The sequence below is a fragment of the Leptonotus elevatus genome, chromosome 3 (assembly GCF_054856555.1).
Source record: "Leptonotus elevatus isolate MCC_2025b chromosome 3, RoL_Lele_1.0, whole genome shotgun sequence".
In the NCBI taxonomy this organism is placed as follows: domain Eukaryota; kingdom Metazoa; phylum Chordata; class Actinopteri; order Syngnathiformes; family Syngnathidae; genus Leptonotus; species Leptonotus elevatus.
The window spans coordinates 16,186,942-16,202,223 of record NC_141241.1 but is presented as its reverse complement, the minus strand read 5'-3'; the positions used below and the strand labels follow the sequence as shown (position 1 = coordinate 16,202,223).

The window sequence follows — 15,282 nt, the reverse complement described above, 5'->3', positions numbered from 1 at the left end:
ATATAAGGGCCAACATGGCTGCTAATGCTAGAGGGAAATGTTTTCAAAAGCAGCTGTAAAATAAGTCGAGCTGCGCGATTGCGAAAGCAGTAACTAGGTCTATCGGCCTAGTTAAAATAATAATAATAATAATAATAATAATAATTAAACGCTTGTATTTTCTAAAGACGTGCAAATGTTAGTAACAGCTTCTAGGGCGGTTGGTTAACAGTTACTATTACTATTAGCTGTCCGAACATCTCCCACAAACGATGACGAAACCACTATTAACTTGTGCTCACGCAGGAAACAGGACTAGCCACCTCCTTGGAATGATCATTTGCGACACTAGTTAAAAGAGGCAAAACTAGATGGGGGAGCTAGCAGCCACTTAGCCTGTCACAGACTATTGCACGCAGAAGACAACAAAGATTGTACGTAAATACATGTTTCATTTTCTAACTCATCTTTCGGTTCGACGGGGAGGTTAAAACCCGGCAAAAAAAAAATTATGACAGGCGTTGGATCGTGACATATGTATATCAACGTTCACGCAACCCGTAACTCGGCGGGCCTACATAGAAGTCGCATTTGTTAATGGCTGGGATTGTGAAACTGACAACAGTTCCGATGAGAGCTGAAAAGCGGCATCGAAAGCAATGGGCCCTGAAGGGCTACGTGCTAAGCTAACGTGAAGGCTAGCTCAACTCCACTAAGCAAATAGACGATTTTACACTACTATTTAGACCCGCGAGCGTATCGTTTCAAACCAACAAGGACAGAACAAAAGCTCTACAGTGTGTCTGTTAGATAAAATGGAAATATCTCACTGTTATCTCTCGACGAAGTTCCCATTCCTGCCTCTCGAGTCGACACTGTTGTTTACCCAGCAGGTCGTCTGTTCGCTCTCACTGGCTACAATACTGGGCTTGTATTCATTGCCGCACGGGGGCGCCAGATCGCACTTCGGTATTTGCGACACTTTTACGACAGTTGGATTCGTTGCCCTGACACAACTCGACAACGTCACCCCCCACCCCCACCCCAACCCCCATATATGTGTCTTCCTACGATTTAAATGTTATCATTTATTGTGAACAAACACTGAAGAAATGCTGTCATGTACTCAGGATTACTAAATGGGATTTTGAGGACCGTTATTGATGTTTTATACAGTGGCGACTCAAGCTGTCTGCAATATCAGCGCGCCCACTGGTGGTCACAGCGACACTTGGTCTACGGAGCGACCTTCGAAATAAAGCTGCTATTTATTTCATTTTGTTTAATAATTATTTAATTATGACATTAAATACCACTTACATAGCTCTCAGTGCCACCATCATGCCCAACATCAAAATACAGTAAAATAGTAGGCCTTAGTGTAGTAATAAAAAATAAAAATAATAAAATGAGGCAGATATTTTATTCCTAAAAAGTATATTTATTTTATTTCATATTGAAAGCCACTGATATAGTATATGCACGGTTTTTAAATGAAACTCCACTTAAATATAAGGAACCAAACCTTGTAGCTACATACAGTTGCTGTTGAGCAGCTGATGGTGCTACACCAGGGCTATGGCACTGTCAGAAATCTGTGATATTGTTTTAATTGATTTGATATGATGAAAAAATGTAGGGAGAGACAGTCACCTTGACCCTATACCTTAAAAGAAGGGGGTTGATAGACTTAAAAGGGATGAAAGTGTTGAAGGAGAACAGATCAGCTTGCTGCTTGCTTGCTCTGTAGGGAAACACAAAATCATTTTTGTGTGGAGAGTAAAAGGAGGTGCAACTTTCGTGGTCTCCTCGTCTCATTGGAATGTGTTTGAACATTTATTCAACATCATATAGCCTAATAGCATAGTTTCCCAAGACATATTTGAACATTTTCGTGAGGAATAAGCGGTTCCGAAAATGGATGGATGGAAAACATCCACTCTTTTTTTTTTGCACATTGGTAGTCTCATTCATTTATGTTAGCTAAATGGCATAATTACTAAAATCATAAAGTGGTTCAGGAATTGGATGGATATTTAACGTACTGTCACAAATGCTCACTAAAATGTTTTTATCTTATTCTTGTTTTCCGCAAACCATTGCATAGTATGAACTTTGTTTCTGCTGTGTACATTAAAATAAATTGTATTTGATTCCTTGATTAGGCAGCCTATTATGCTTACGATAACTTTGACATCCATAGTATGCGTTTTGTAACCTGGGGGTATTCCATCAAACCGGATTAAGGAAAAGCCTGTTTTATTTTGATCAACCCGGCTCATGTTAATCAGAGTTCCATTCCATCATGGTGGGTTATATAAATCCCCACTCAGTAACCGTGGAAATTTATGCTGCAGATCTAACCTGCTGCATTGTATTTTATTAATGACACTTATGCACATTTAGTTTATTATAAGATGTAATTTAGCACACTAATCAATCGCTTTAATTAAACTAATTCATATAGAAGTCACACGTCAACTAACTCCAAGAAAAAATATATAATTATTGTCAACATTATTAAGTGCTCTACATAAAATGAGGTAAAAACAATATAATCACATAAAAAATGCCTTCCCACCCACATGGGTTAGGGTTTGGGATCCCCCCTCTATTCCCTCAATCAGTGCCCACCCCAGATTGCTGCAATATGTAATAGTGAAGAATGAATATGTAGATCAATTTGAAGTGCTTTACATAAAATCGATAAATAATTACACGGTTAATGTGAAATACACGTCTAACATGCATTTAGTCTGTCGGCTACTTTTTTTCTTTTTTCTTTTTGCCAATGGCATTTCCGTCATCTTATTGATAGCACCGTTGTTGCGATTTTTATCTTGAATTCCTCATACAGCTCCATCAATAAATGTTGTTCTGTTGTGAGAAGAATACTGCTCTCAAGCTCACCAGGCCTTCTTATCTACCCTGGAGCGCACACAAAGCCAGGCTATGCAAGCCTGTCTTACTTTAGTCTTGATTAGACACGAATGGATTTGGTTAGTGATTTGGCGCTTAATTCGGAGATGGTGCTTGTTCAAGCCGGGGTATTATTATTATTATTATTATTTTTTTTTTACATGAGCCTTGCTGCATTGATGGAATACCCCCCTGGCAAGAATGCTTTTTGTCCTCGATCACTATAGAAAAACAATTGAGTGTACTGGTACAACATTGAACAACGGTAATGGCTTTATGGCATGCTGTTTGAGCAATTATTCGATGTTGTTATCGTTAATGGCATAGCTGCATAAAACATTTTTGAACTTTTTCGAAAAACAAAAATTCTGAGCAAGCATTTTGTTGTTGTTATTATTGTTATTGTCATTATTATTATTATTGTTATTATTTAGCTGAATAGCATATTTGTCATCGTGTTAACTGCAGTAGTTGACATGTTTGTGCCACTTGTACTACAAGTGACGTTTTACAATTTTACGGGTTCATCTCGAGATTTACTACTGGTTGCTCAGTACATGTAGTTGTCTGATTGCTATTTTAAAGCTGTCCTACACAAGTGTGCAGAAAATGAAATGTCATAGTACCGGAATGCAGTAGAAAGTAATGTAAATCGACTTGGTCCTCCATGCCAGCGTGAGGCACTGTTGCGTTCAACGGGGGGGGGGGGGGGGGGGCACAGGAAAAAGCTGCTTATGGGAAGATCTGCGCACGTTAGAAAAAAAAGAAGCGGTCGGTAAAATGGCGTCGGTTGCCATTTCCACAGCGTTGAAGAAATTAACAGAATTAAGGGTTGTAGACCTTAAATCTGAGCTCAAACGACGCAATTTGGACACTTCGGGTATTAAGAGTGTGCTTCTCGCCAGATTGAAGCAGGTAAACACAGCGAATATTGTGTGTTCAACGCAATGGGGTGCGTGTAGCTAATTGTTAGCCTGGGAGCTAGCCTCTTTAAAGCATACCTTCAAGCAGGCGAACCAAACGGATGAGATTAAACATTTATTAAAATCTGGCAATGTTTTACGGAATGAACAAAAAAACTCGTGTTGTGAAGCAATTTATTTACTACGTTTGTTCCTATTCGTAATATATGCACAACTGTAGCGATCAATGGTAGCTTAATGAAACGATGGTTGAAAACCCAAGTGGAAGATTACAATTGCATTACGTTAAAATTGAAGGACGAATAACGCCAACGTAGGAAAGCGTTGTCTTTGTTCTGTACTTTGAGCCTTTACATGAAACAATGGTCTTACGCGCAGGAGGCGAGGTCTTGCTTTTGGTAGTGGTTATTTTGCCGTGAACTGCTCTTGATTGGTAAATGACCGGAGTAAGGAATTACTAGCCGAGCGCGAATCTCCTATTTTACAGTGTTTGCAGTAGGTTGACCGTTTATTTGTTTTGCGTGATGTGTAGGCTGCCGTGGCACGGTTCAACTGGTTTCCAGATTAACTGGCTCCCGGTGCCATCTTCGGCCATTAGGGCAATGTCAGACAAAGTTAAAACTACATTGTTCAACTGCGTAATTGTTACATTTTACAATAAACACGCGAAACAAAACTGCTCGTTTACAACTTCCGACTGGCGACAAGAAATTGTAAACAACTAAATATATATATATATATATATATATATATATATATATATATATATATATATATATATATATATATATATATATATATATATATATATATATATATATATATATATATATATATATATATATATGTGTGTGTGTGTAAAGATATACTACGTGACCGGCAACTCTCTTGCTAGCATTATTTTGCCGTGAACGGATCTGATTGGTCAAACGCTGGGCCGAGTTGTGCACTGAGTGGTGTTTTCATATTGTTGTTTTTTTTGACAGTGATGAGAGTAAAGATATAAAGTGTCTGTGACACAACCGTTAAGGGTGTTTTGGTTTGAAAATGTATCTCTCATTATTTGTTCTTTCAAAAGCACATAGGACATTTCTGAAGGTGGTTTCAGCATTTCTGACATGACTTGTGTAGCCACTTTTTCTCTGAAGTGTTATTAGGTTGACATTGACAGGGTTTAACTAATTTGCTTATGTGCTTCAAGGCTATTGAGAGTGAAAATGCAGACTCCGACAGTGTTGAAAAACAAGCTCCAGTAGCCACATCTGCTCGCAAAAGTGGAAAAGGCAAAGGTAATCTCATTTGTAGTACTCTCATTGTGATTTTTAATGAAGGTGGACTGTTTCGATCGTCTGCATTAATTTTTCAGGAAGGAAAATTGATTCAGACTTGGACACTACCACAGAAGATGAAATGCCTTCCAAGGTAAGTGACATACTATTTGGTTGCCATGGTCTTTTTTTTTTTTTTTTTCTGTTAGAGCTAAAACAAGTAAGGGGATAACTCAAATAATTATATTTCAAAAAGAGTCTAAGCAAAGTCTGCATCAATGCTTTGCAGTGATACTTTTTCCACATGGGCTACTCTTACTTCATGCTCAAATGCCATTGCGTGTATAAATAGTTTGATGTGATGGTGGCAAGCCAGGAGGAAAGAGTGCTTATAACAGTGTCCAAAAAGTGAGATAGTTTTACACATTAAAAACAAAAGAGAAAAGGCCACTGCAAAGGAGAACTAATGCTATTGAAATCAGTTTTCTGAAAAAATCTTATGACATACTTGACCAAACCCACACACATCAGTCCCTCTAGGATTTCACAGGCATTTTATATGGTTGTTGCTTGCTAAAATGCCCGATTTTACAGTCAATTTTCCTTAAGATAAGTTTGTTTTGTTTTTGCTCAAAACCTCATTTGTTTACAAGAGGTGTTTGGAAAATCAACAGATGTTTCCAAATACGTATATTCTGTATTGAAAATAGGGAAAACACTCTCTCAACAAAACATAACTTAACATATTTTCACGTTAAAGTGTGGACAGTTTTTATCTTACAAATACAAACCAATAAGCTCATCATTAAACAACAAGTTCACATAACTTGAAAAAGTGTAAATAATTTCTTAGATTTAAAAGTGCAAATATTCTTACAGGTGCATATGCACATTGTAATCAACATATATAAATAAAAATGCCAATACTTTGAAATATGCAGTGCTTAATGCTATCATGGCTAAAATAAAACATCAACAAAGAACAAATAAAGTAGAAATAACATTCAATGTTCATTGCCATAACTGCTATGCGATTTTCTCCTCAAAATCTTCAGCTCCTGTTTGATCTCTGTGAAAAACATTTTATATGCTTTGTCAATTTACATCAGTAAATTGTCCAGGTTTAGGCTTATTCACATGCAAATTTTATATAACTTCGTTTCTCACCTTAATTCGTTTGGTACTCTCGGAAGACCTCGACTCCGCCTCCGTGAGTGTGATTTGCTTAGACTGCATATTTTGTTCCAACATTTTCATGTATTTTGCATTTATTAAATGCTTGTCGATGGATGACTTTTTTTAATATTCTATCATTACTTTGCATTTGTAATCAAATAATTTACCCCCGTTTTCATGCAAAAGGTCCGGATATTGGCTTGCATGGCCCTTTGCCGTAATTTTAGTTGGTAAATTCTTCGCATTTTCTCTGCTCCACATGTTCCTCTGCTGTCGACATTCGCTAACGTCTGAAACGGGATGTGACGTTGTAGCTTTCTTTTTCGTAAGTTCAGCTTTGACGTGAGTTCTTTCTTCTTCTTGAGTTTAGCTACCGCTGCTTTTTCCAATAGAGCGCCTTTTGAGCCATTTCGGGCGAAATAACTCAAATACTGACATGAAACGTGCATGTTTAAAATGTAGTTGTTGCGGTGTTTGGACAAAGTTGCGTGTTTTTCTTGATTTTGCGTGTTTTTCTTGATTTTGCGTTACAAGCTGCGATCACAAATTAGCTAAATCCTGAAGGGACTGACCTTTGCCTTTCTCTTGTTTTTTGTTAATTCATTGCTTACTTGCAATCTTTTGTAGGGAACAGAAGAGTATGAGTCAGAGAAAGGTATGTATGCTGACACAATAATGTATATGGATTTTATACTGTACAAATCACATCCACGTGGTGGCAAAAAGCATCTTGTGCACACCAGATTCTTTTATCTGCTAGTGATTCATTTTCCAGGTTACTACACACTAAATGGACCTGTTTAATACAGATATGTCCCACATTTTGCACTGGAAAGACATTGCACGAAAGCTTTGTAGGAAGTTTGCTGTTGGTTTTACAGTACTTCTAATGGATCTGGAATGCAACTGCCATGTTGCTGGAGTCACAAGATGCAACGGACAGCATTCTCACTAACCTCTGATTATGTGATCCGATGAACAATAAAACGATTCGAAGACTTTGAGGATCATTTGTTTGGAGGATATTCGTCTGTTCCTCTTGACGTTAACGAATGTCATCATGGACACGTCATCATGGACAGCCCAAGTAAACTGAATGGAAGTCAATTGGACTGTTGCTAAGCAGTCGAGTGTGATGGCTGCAAGAGACAGCCCGGGTGTACATCATTTCAAAAGTTCACAATGCATCGGCATTTGGAATGTCACAAGACTTGGTCAAGTCTTTAAGGCAGTTGTCCATCTAAACTGCACAGGTTGCTTTCCTGTGAACGACAGCAAAGTGTCATATGCTGCAGTGCTGCGACACATCAACGGGGCTTGTACTACAACGGCAAAAACTGGTTTGGTTGTTGGACAGTCATCAAGACGGTCATCAAAAGGATGGACTTCAGGAACCCCCCCCCCCCCCCCCCCCCCGTTCAATGTGCCAGCGACCATTTGTGGACTGACCACGGCAGTTGATGAAAGTAAAGGCTCAATGAGGTTGAGACTTTACTCTCCATTTCTGATTCGAGAGTCCACAAAGAATTTTCCCACCTTTGGGCTGCAACTGGAATGAGACATTCACAATGAATTGTCTTTACTGGAGACCTTGTGACCAAGTGATGAATACCGAGTCCTCGAAGATTGTGTGTTTTGTGTCTTCCTGTGGTGTCTACGCCCTCGATCACCACTAACACTAAATGTGCTTTCTATTCTACTTTTAGGTCAAACATGTGACATGTCCATGTTAAATGTCTTTGCCATGTGTATCCTTATTAAATCCCTCAGATGTAACAGATACAGATGATGGTACACGCGAAAATTTAAAGCCTGCGCTCTGCGACGACGACGACAACCTCTCTCAGCATGAGGCTCAGACCACTGCTGAACCTGAGGTTGAACCGGATACAGAAGCCACGGTCGCCGAGGCCAATTCAGAGCCCGAGGTGGTGGATGCTGACACGGATGCCAAGCAAGAGACCGAGGTGGGTGCCAATCCGCGCGTCGTCGACGAGGCAGATACCGAGCAACCGCAAGTTGACGACGAGGCGGATGGCGAGCCGCAAGTTGACGACGAGTTGGAAGCCGAGCCCCATTTCGACGAGGAGGCGGATGCCGAGCCGCAAGTTGACGACGAGTTGGATGCCGAGCCCCATTTCGACGACGAATTGGAAACCGAGCCCCATTTTGACGACGAATTGGAAGCCGAGCCGCAATTCGACGACGAGTTGGAAGCCGAGCCGCAATTCGACGACGAGTTGGAAGCCGAGCCGCAATTCGACGACGAGTTGGAAGCCGAGCCGCAATTCGACGACGAGTTGGAAGCCGAGCCGCAATTCGACGACGAGTTTGAAGCTGAGCCGCAATTCGACGAGGAGGCAGATGCCGATTTAGAGTCTGAAGAAGAGATGGCTGCTGAAGCCATGGATTCCTCGAAAGATGCCGAGGACGATCACCTGTCTGTGTCGATCCAAAATGAAGACGCCATCACCTTAGATGTTGATGGAGATGATCTTCTGGACACAGGTAAACATGTGAAACTTCCAGATTCAGAGGCCGACAAGGGCAACGATGAGCCTGAGGCCTCTGCTGAGATGAGCACATACGATGACATGAAGACGGAAGACAAAGATGGTCAGCAAGACGGAGCCTGGGGCGAGCCCTCAAAGGACGGCAGAGAGGCCACAAAGAAAGCTGAAGCGGGAGATAAAGAAAAGGATTCTGGGAAGAAAGGCCCCTCGTCTACTGGGTTATCTGGTCAAGCAAAGAGGTTTGTCTTTCTATGTCAGTTCTTTGATACTACTATCAAGTTCACCTCTATAACAGCGCAACATTGTGGGTAGCGAGCGTCAAGATTTTTTTTTTCTGCCATAAGGGAAGTGTTCGCAGATGATCCCGATCCCTCTGATTATTATTTTTTTCTCTCATGGTAAATTGCATCAGTACCCAGGAGTTGAAAAAGCCCACTTTGTTACTTTGCCTCTTCCAGCGCTGTTAAAGCCTTTCCCATTTTTGGCTGAAGAGTATTAATAAGAAAGAGCATTAGTTCCCTTGATGGCACCTTTTATGTTCGCTGAGAAGGTCCACAAACCACCCGAAGAGTTGTTTGGTCAAGGGAATTAATTGGCTGACATCCTGACCCAGCACCACTGGAAAAGCTCTGAAGCCTTTCGAGACAAAGCCACATCTACACCTTGTTCACAGGATGGTTTTTCTTTCAGAAAAGTACTAAATGTCTTTGCCCCCCACCCCCCCAAAAAAGATGTATCCTTGTCACTTCACATTAATATTTTATTTGCTGAAGCTCATTTGGTGTTTGTTGTGGCAACATTTGCTTTGTAGCTCTTCACGAGACAGAGATGGAAAAACTGGGAAGGATGATAAGGGTAAGGCCTGTTGGAAATCTTAATTTATTTTGACAGCTTTTTTAAATACCCTACCCTTGCTTTATTTGTTGTGGAAAAACAGTTGTCGGCAGCAACATCAGCTCTTCTCATAACATTTGGGTTAGCGGCTTGTCCTTCAACACCAAAGCAGCGGATCTGAAGAACCTCTTTGGCAAATATGGCATGGTAATTTTGTGTTGTCTTTTTATTTTCCGCCTTTTACGGTTGAAATCAAAATCTCTTATGTGTTGCTTGACAGGTTTTAAGTGCCAAGGTCCTAACAAATGCCCGTAGTCCTGGTTCGAAGTGTTATGGCCTGGTTACCATGTCTTCCAGTGCAGAGGTCACACGTTGCATCTCTCAACTGGACTGCACTGAGCTTGATGGACAGCAAATATATGTTGAATGCGTAAGTGAAGTAAACCTCTGAATATGAATAGGCTTTTCTTTGAGGAATCCATTGCTGCCGATACTATACGTCTGCACACGTACGTCTAATAATACTCGGCTACCGCAACAGCTAATACTTTGCCAGCTTGTCATATGCTATACATTTAAGTATGCAACAAGTGTGCAGTTTGCAGCTAAACTGATAGCGAACAGTTCTTCAAAAAGAGTGTATTTACTCTCCCGGTTGAAGTTTACAGTAAAACTAACACAAAAAAGAGAATTACACGTTGCAAATTTCATTTCAGCAAACACAGATTTGTCTTGCAATAGCCCGCCAATCTTAGCACATAATGCAGGACTCTATGGACGAGCTAACAAATAGTAGCATCAAGTTGGCAGTTTAAACCGCAGCAACGTACACTTATCTAGATATAAGATATAACAATACTCACAAGCATCTATACTTTCTATGCTGTAAAAACAGTTTTATATTATGAATTTTAATAGTTTATTTGTGTGTACGGAACTTGTGTCAACACTGTTTATTAAATGTATTTGTGTGTTATATTTTTGAACTAATTAAAACCCATTTAATATTTATTTAAAAAAGCATTTGCATCAAAATTGCAACCATTACTTTTATTCTGTCTCGGGGATTAAGTGTCAATCTTAAGTGTTATCGATACATTCCTTTAACGTGCCGTATGTATGTTTTTTTCCCCCCAGGCCAAAAATTACCCCTTCAAAAAAGAATCGTCAAAGACCGAATTGGATGACAAAGCAACTACCAGCAAGTCAAATGAAAAGCGCAGTTCCACAGGGACAAAGTTGTCTAACAAGTGAGTGAGAATAAAATGGTAAAAGGACTGCCTTCTCGTTGTAACGACTTAAATGTGATCTGCTTCCGCATAGATCCCAGCAACCTTACAAAAAAGATGACAAATCTGGGGACAAGGACAAAGATTTATCCAAGGACGCCAAAGGTGGCAAATGTGATTCTGGTACGTCAAATTCTCCCCAAGGTTCTTCAAAGAGAGATGACAGATCATGTGGACGTAGGTGTTGTTGTTGTTGTTGTTGTTGTTATATTTCACTCAGTTGAGCAGATGAGATGTATTGTTGTTTTGTTTTATGTTCAGGGTCAAAGAGTCCAGGCGATATGGAAGAGGGAGATCATAACAAAGGAAAGTTAAATGTTTTCAAAGCAAGACCTTTTAGGAAAACAAGATATTTTGACAAGGTAAAACAGCGACTCACATTCGTTTTTGGTGCATTTGCCCTTTGTTGTACAATTGATTTCTGTTTGGTTTGTTCCAGCCTTTTGTTCACATGCCCATGCAAAGACGCCCAAAGTGGCTGATACCCCCTGAAGAGGTTTATTTACATGTTATTTCCTAATTGTTGCCTGATATTCAACAGTCTGGTTCATCATCAATGTAAATGTTACCATTTCCTCTGCAGCTGGAGATGATTAAAAACAAACAGCGGTTTGCCAATAAGGAGGGTGGCTTTGTTCCTTTTGCCAAGATAAAGGAGCAGAGTATGCGTGAACGGATGGAGCGCAATTGTAGAGCCACAGAGATGCGCAGGTACATGCATAAAAATTTACATAAATGTTGGAGTAGGTGTAGTTCATTTGCCTCAACACTTTTTTGGTAAAGAAGGAAATGTCGAGCACTTTATTGACTGGCTACTTGCTTTCTGGCTCTTAACTTATCAATCTACAAGCAGGAACTTCCGTCACACATTATTTGAATTTGTGTTGGTTTCAGTGCTAAATCGGATTGTCCATACTGATTATTTAGGCATCGGGAAATGGTGGAACAGGCGCGCCGCGAGCGGGAGTGCGAAGAGCGTGAGAACCTCTTCCGTGAACGCCAGAGACTGGAGATGGAAAGGCAAAAGCTGGAGAGGGAGCGCTTTGAGAGGGAGAAGCTCGAAAGGGAGAGAATCCGAATAGAGCAAGTACGTACAAAGTCAACAGCCCGTGAAGAATTAGTGTAAAAGCAATTGTGGTCAGGATGATTTTTGGAACTATTTTTTCCTGAAGTGTGTGTGTGTGTGTGTTTCAGGAGCGGCGGAAAGAGGCAGAACACATGGCACGCCAACAAGAACTCAGACGGCAGCAGGAGCACCTCCGCTATGAGCAAGAAAAGAGAAACCTTAAGAGAGGCCGTGATGTGGAACATGGGTTTGTACTCTCTTTTTTTTTTTTATGCATTGTCATATCGACTTTATGCTGGAATCAGTTACATGTCACTTCATGACTTTTGAGTTGTCCAACTTTCAAAATCACCCAATTGAAATAGTTACAAGTTAATTTGTTCCAGGCTAAAGCATAAGTTTTATGCTTTAAAATGATGCTTAAGGCAAAGAGAGTACAACCAAAATGTGTTTCACATTTCAGTCGGAGAGATAATACATACTGGAACGTCAACAAGAAGATTCCGGCTGATGGGCCTGATGCCCGTCTTAACCAAGGCGGCAACTTCAACCGGCCGCAGAACCGCTTCTCCAACTTCAACCCCCGCCAAAGGGGCCGCTTCCCACAGGATGTAGAACAGAACAACACGTTTGACAGGTTTGCATGAGTCCTGAATGGCATTAAAACTGTACAAAGTATGAGCAAATCAATCAAATATCAAAAGTACAGACGCTGCCGTACTTGCCAACAAGTTGTTTGAGGTCATTCGTAAGTTGTAAAAAAAAAATTCAAAACGCGTCCGAATGTTCCTAAGTCAACTGGTTGTAACTAGGGTAGTGTCTGTATTGAGAATTGTTAGCATGATGCAACACAGGGTTTGATTTAAATAGTGGCTCAGTAATCGTGCGCTTCTCTGCCGGGCCATTAAGTCACTGAACAGACATGGCCCAAAAAGTGCATTTTTGGATTTGGACCGACAGACCGGACATTGTGATGATGCAAGACACAAACGCAACCGGTGCACGCTTGACTGTATAAAGGCACATTCATTGAGGTTAGCCTCATGTAGGTAGCATTGGCTAGCCCGATTTCCGCTAGCATTAATATATATACCAGCGGCAGCGGAATGCTGATGAGGAACAAAGGGCAGTAACTGAAAAGCGCAGACAATAACTGTGCTAATCTGAGCTAACACCTACACATCATCTGTCCTCTTTTTACAGACGCAACCGGTTCGAGGGCGAGCCGGAAGCAAAGAAAAGTCGTCCCTCTCCTCAGCGAGAGGGCGCCAACTTCGAGCGGTACCCCAAGAACTTTGCAGCGGCGCGCCGGATTGAGCCGCCGCCTCCGCGCACCGACACCGACCGCAGGGATCGAGACGAAAGGCGACCCGTCCAGATGCACAATCGTCCGATGGGAACCAGGATATCCGTTATGTCCCAATCGCGCTCCCCCAGGGACGGAGGCCACGGCTGGAAAAACGAGGGCAACATGAATGCCAACAAGGGAGAGCTACGGTAACCTTCCCCACATTTGTCACCCTCGCGTTCGTCTTGCATGACTTGAGCTTATTTGCTGCTGCGTTGTTGTGGTTTACACAGCGGACCCATGCGAATTCGTACAGAGCGAACGGGCCGAGACGGGCCTGGTTCCGCACTTAGAGGAGGTTCTTCAGCAAGCCGAGGAAGAGGATCCTTTAATGATCGGGATGGAGGAAGAGCCATGGTGATGAATGACCAGGTCTGCTTACCATCTTCTTAACCTGTCCCCTCAACTCTTCCTATGGCAAGCCCTTTTAGTATGTATTCCATATTCTTGATATTCAGCTTAAGGGCAATGTACTAGTAAGCTAAGACTTGTTACTGGATAACATTTCTGCATATTTTTTTTTTACCGTGCATCTATGTGCTACTAGCACTACTAGTGATATAATAGATGTAAACTAGTTGAATTTTGTCATGACTAGCATATAGCTGTCAAGTAGCGCAGTTTTGCCTCACTAGTAAGACGTTACCTGTATGCCAAAGTTATCTGGCCCATGAGGAGAAAGTGTCTACTAGTACAGTATGTGGCCCTTTAGCTAGATCGCAAAAATGCTCAAATATTCTCTAAATTGCGCTACTGTCGTGTTTCACCACATTAGTAGGACAACTTGATTAATCAATTTGACAATTGGTAGAATACTCTATTCTAAAAAGAAAAAAAAATTATCCCTGCAGCTCAACTAGTAGTACTACTTGGTAGAGTCCAAGTGGCTACTATACTAGTGTGTGATGCTTTCCTACTAGTTGCGCCTAGTAGTGTTGTTGCAGAACATTTACTTGTATTAAGGTTTAATTGCATACTAGTAGGTGAAAAGAAATAACAGATTAAAAGATGCAGTTGGTCTACTAGTGCACTGAATTGTCTTGCTGGTAAAGACAATGAGCGTACTAGTAAATGCCCCTTAAATTGGATCTCAAGTGTATGGAATAATCGCTCAATTGGTTTTCTTTTTACCCGTGCAGTCCTTCAACTCGGGCCGCCGTGTGGTGGTGCAGTGTCATAGCAGGGAGCAGGGCATGAGGAGGGAGTGGCACGGTAGCTCATCTTCGCAGGGCGGCGGCGGAGGCTTCTCCGACAACCGCAGGGTGAACAACACTCGCGGCAGCCTGATGTCGCCACCTTCTGGGTGGGCATTGTTTAAAATAATTTATGCAAAAAATCAGAACGGCGAATATTCTTGACAGTTTTTTTTTCTTCTACTTCTCCACCCCAGTCACTCATCTGGAATGAGTCGCATCGTCCAAATCACCAGCAGCTCAGTTTCCAGCAGTGGCAACACGGGCGGCTTTAAGCCGTTCAAAGGGACGCGACAGTTCTAACGTCGACCGCACGGAACCAATACAAACTGAGGACCCTCTGATGCATTTTTTTTTTTTAGGACAAGTCTTTTAGGTGGCGCAAACCACATTGGTGGGGTGAACAATCCTTTTGTATAAAATAATTCATCGTAGGGTTTTTCTGACATTTTCCGCTTTGTGCACAAGTTGGAGTTGTATTTAGGAGATTGTATTTCTTTGTAACATGTTAATATTTGCCTCCAGTTGTCATTTATTTTGATGTTTTCTTATTCTAATGAAGGCTGTTCATGCCCCACCCCCCTCCTCCCGCTTAAAATATTTCTAGCATGTAGCACAAAAAATGCTGTCATAATTGGTAGTATGTTTTGTAAAATTCTAGAGTTATAGATTAATTCAAGAATTATTACAAGATGTAATTTAGCATATATGCATACCTTTTCCCAACTGTCAGTTTATGCTCATGTGAATGAAATAAAACATTCAAACATGTTA

General features: G+C 41.1%; 2 protein-coding genes across 5 annotated transcripts in view; one reads left to right on the top strand and one right to left on the bottom strand.

The window, feature by feature from the left end:
• The window catches only part of rnf111 (ring finger protein 111), a 21,891-nt gene extending 20,995 nt beyond the window's left edge, over positions 1–896 (bottom strand). For both annotated transcript variants that reach the window (XM_086070799.1, XM_086070800.1), the window contains exon 1: positions 810–896. The gene's annotated coding sequence lies outside the window, so the exon portion shown is untranslated. The remainder of the gene's footprint in view (positions 1–809) is intronic.
• Positions 360–15,282, top strand: sltm (SAFB-like, transcription modulator). Of its 3 annotated transcripts, none has more exons than XM_086070798.1 (20): positions 360–413; positions 5,023–5,110; positions 5,188–5,243; positions 6,893–6,920; positions 8,036–9,017; positions 9,590–9,633; positions 9,716–9,819; positions 9,893–10,042; positions 10,750–10,862; positions 10,936–11,078; positions 11,163–11,263; positions 11,341–11,397; positions 11,485–11,612; positions 11,829–11,988; positions 12,096–12,214; positions 12,431–12,604; positions 13,171–13,464; positions 13,549–13,687; positions 14,455–14,618; positions 14,706–15,282. In XM_086070798.1, the coding sequence occupies exons 3-20, from the start codon at positions 5,232–5,234 to the stop codon at positions 14,809–14,811; spliced, it is 3,018 nt and encodes a 1,005-aa protein (XP_085926924.1). In that variant the 5' UTR covers positions 360–413; positions 5,023–5,110; positions 5,188–5,231; the 3' UTR covers positions 14,812–15,282. The 3 variants fall into 3 exon arrangements, with proteins under 3 accessions (XP_085926924.1, XP_085926923.1, XP_085926922.1); XM_086070797.1 differs by lacking the exon at positions 360–413 and adding an exon at positions 3,644–3,813 and having other exon boundaries at positions 10,936–11,024; XM_086070796.1 differs by lacking the exon at positions 360–413 and adding an exon at positions 3,644–3,813.

Coding starts and splice junctions, on each gene's coding strand:
- sltm (XM_086070796.1), top strand. CDS start 3,679: ATGGCGTCGGTTGCCATTTCCACAGCGTTGAAGAAATTAACAGAATTA. Junction 9,634..9,715: donor AACTGGGAAGGATGATAAGG/GTAAGGCCTGTT, acceptor GTGGAAAAACAG/TTGTCGGCAGCAACATCAGC. Junction 11,398..11,484: donor GGCTGATACCCCCTGAAGAG/GTTTATTTACAT, acceptor TTTCCTCTGCAG/CTGGAGATGATTAAAAACAA.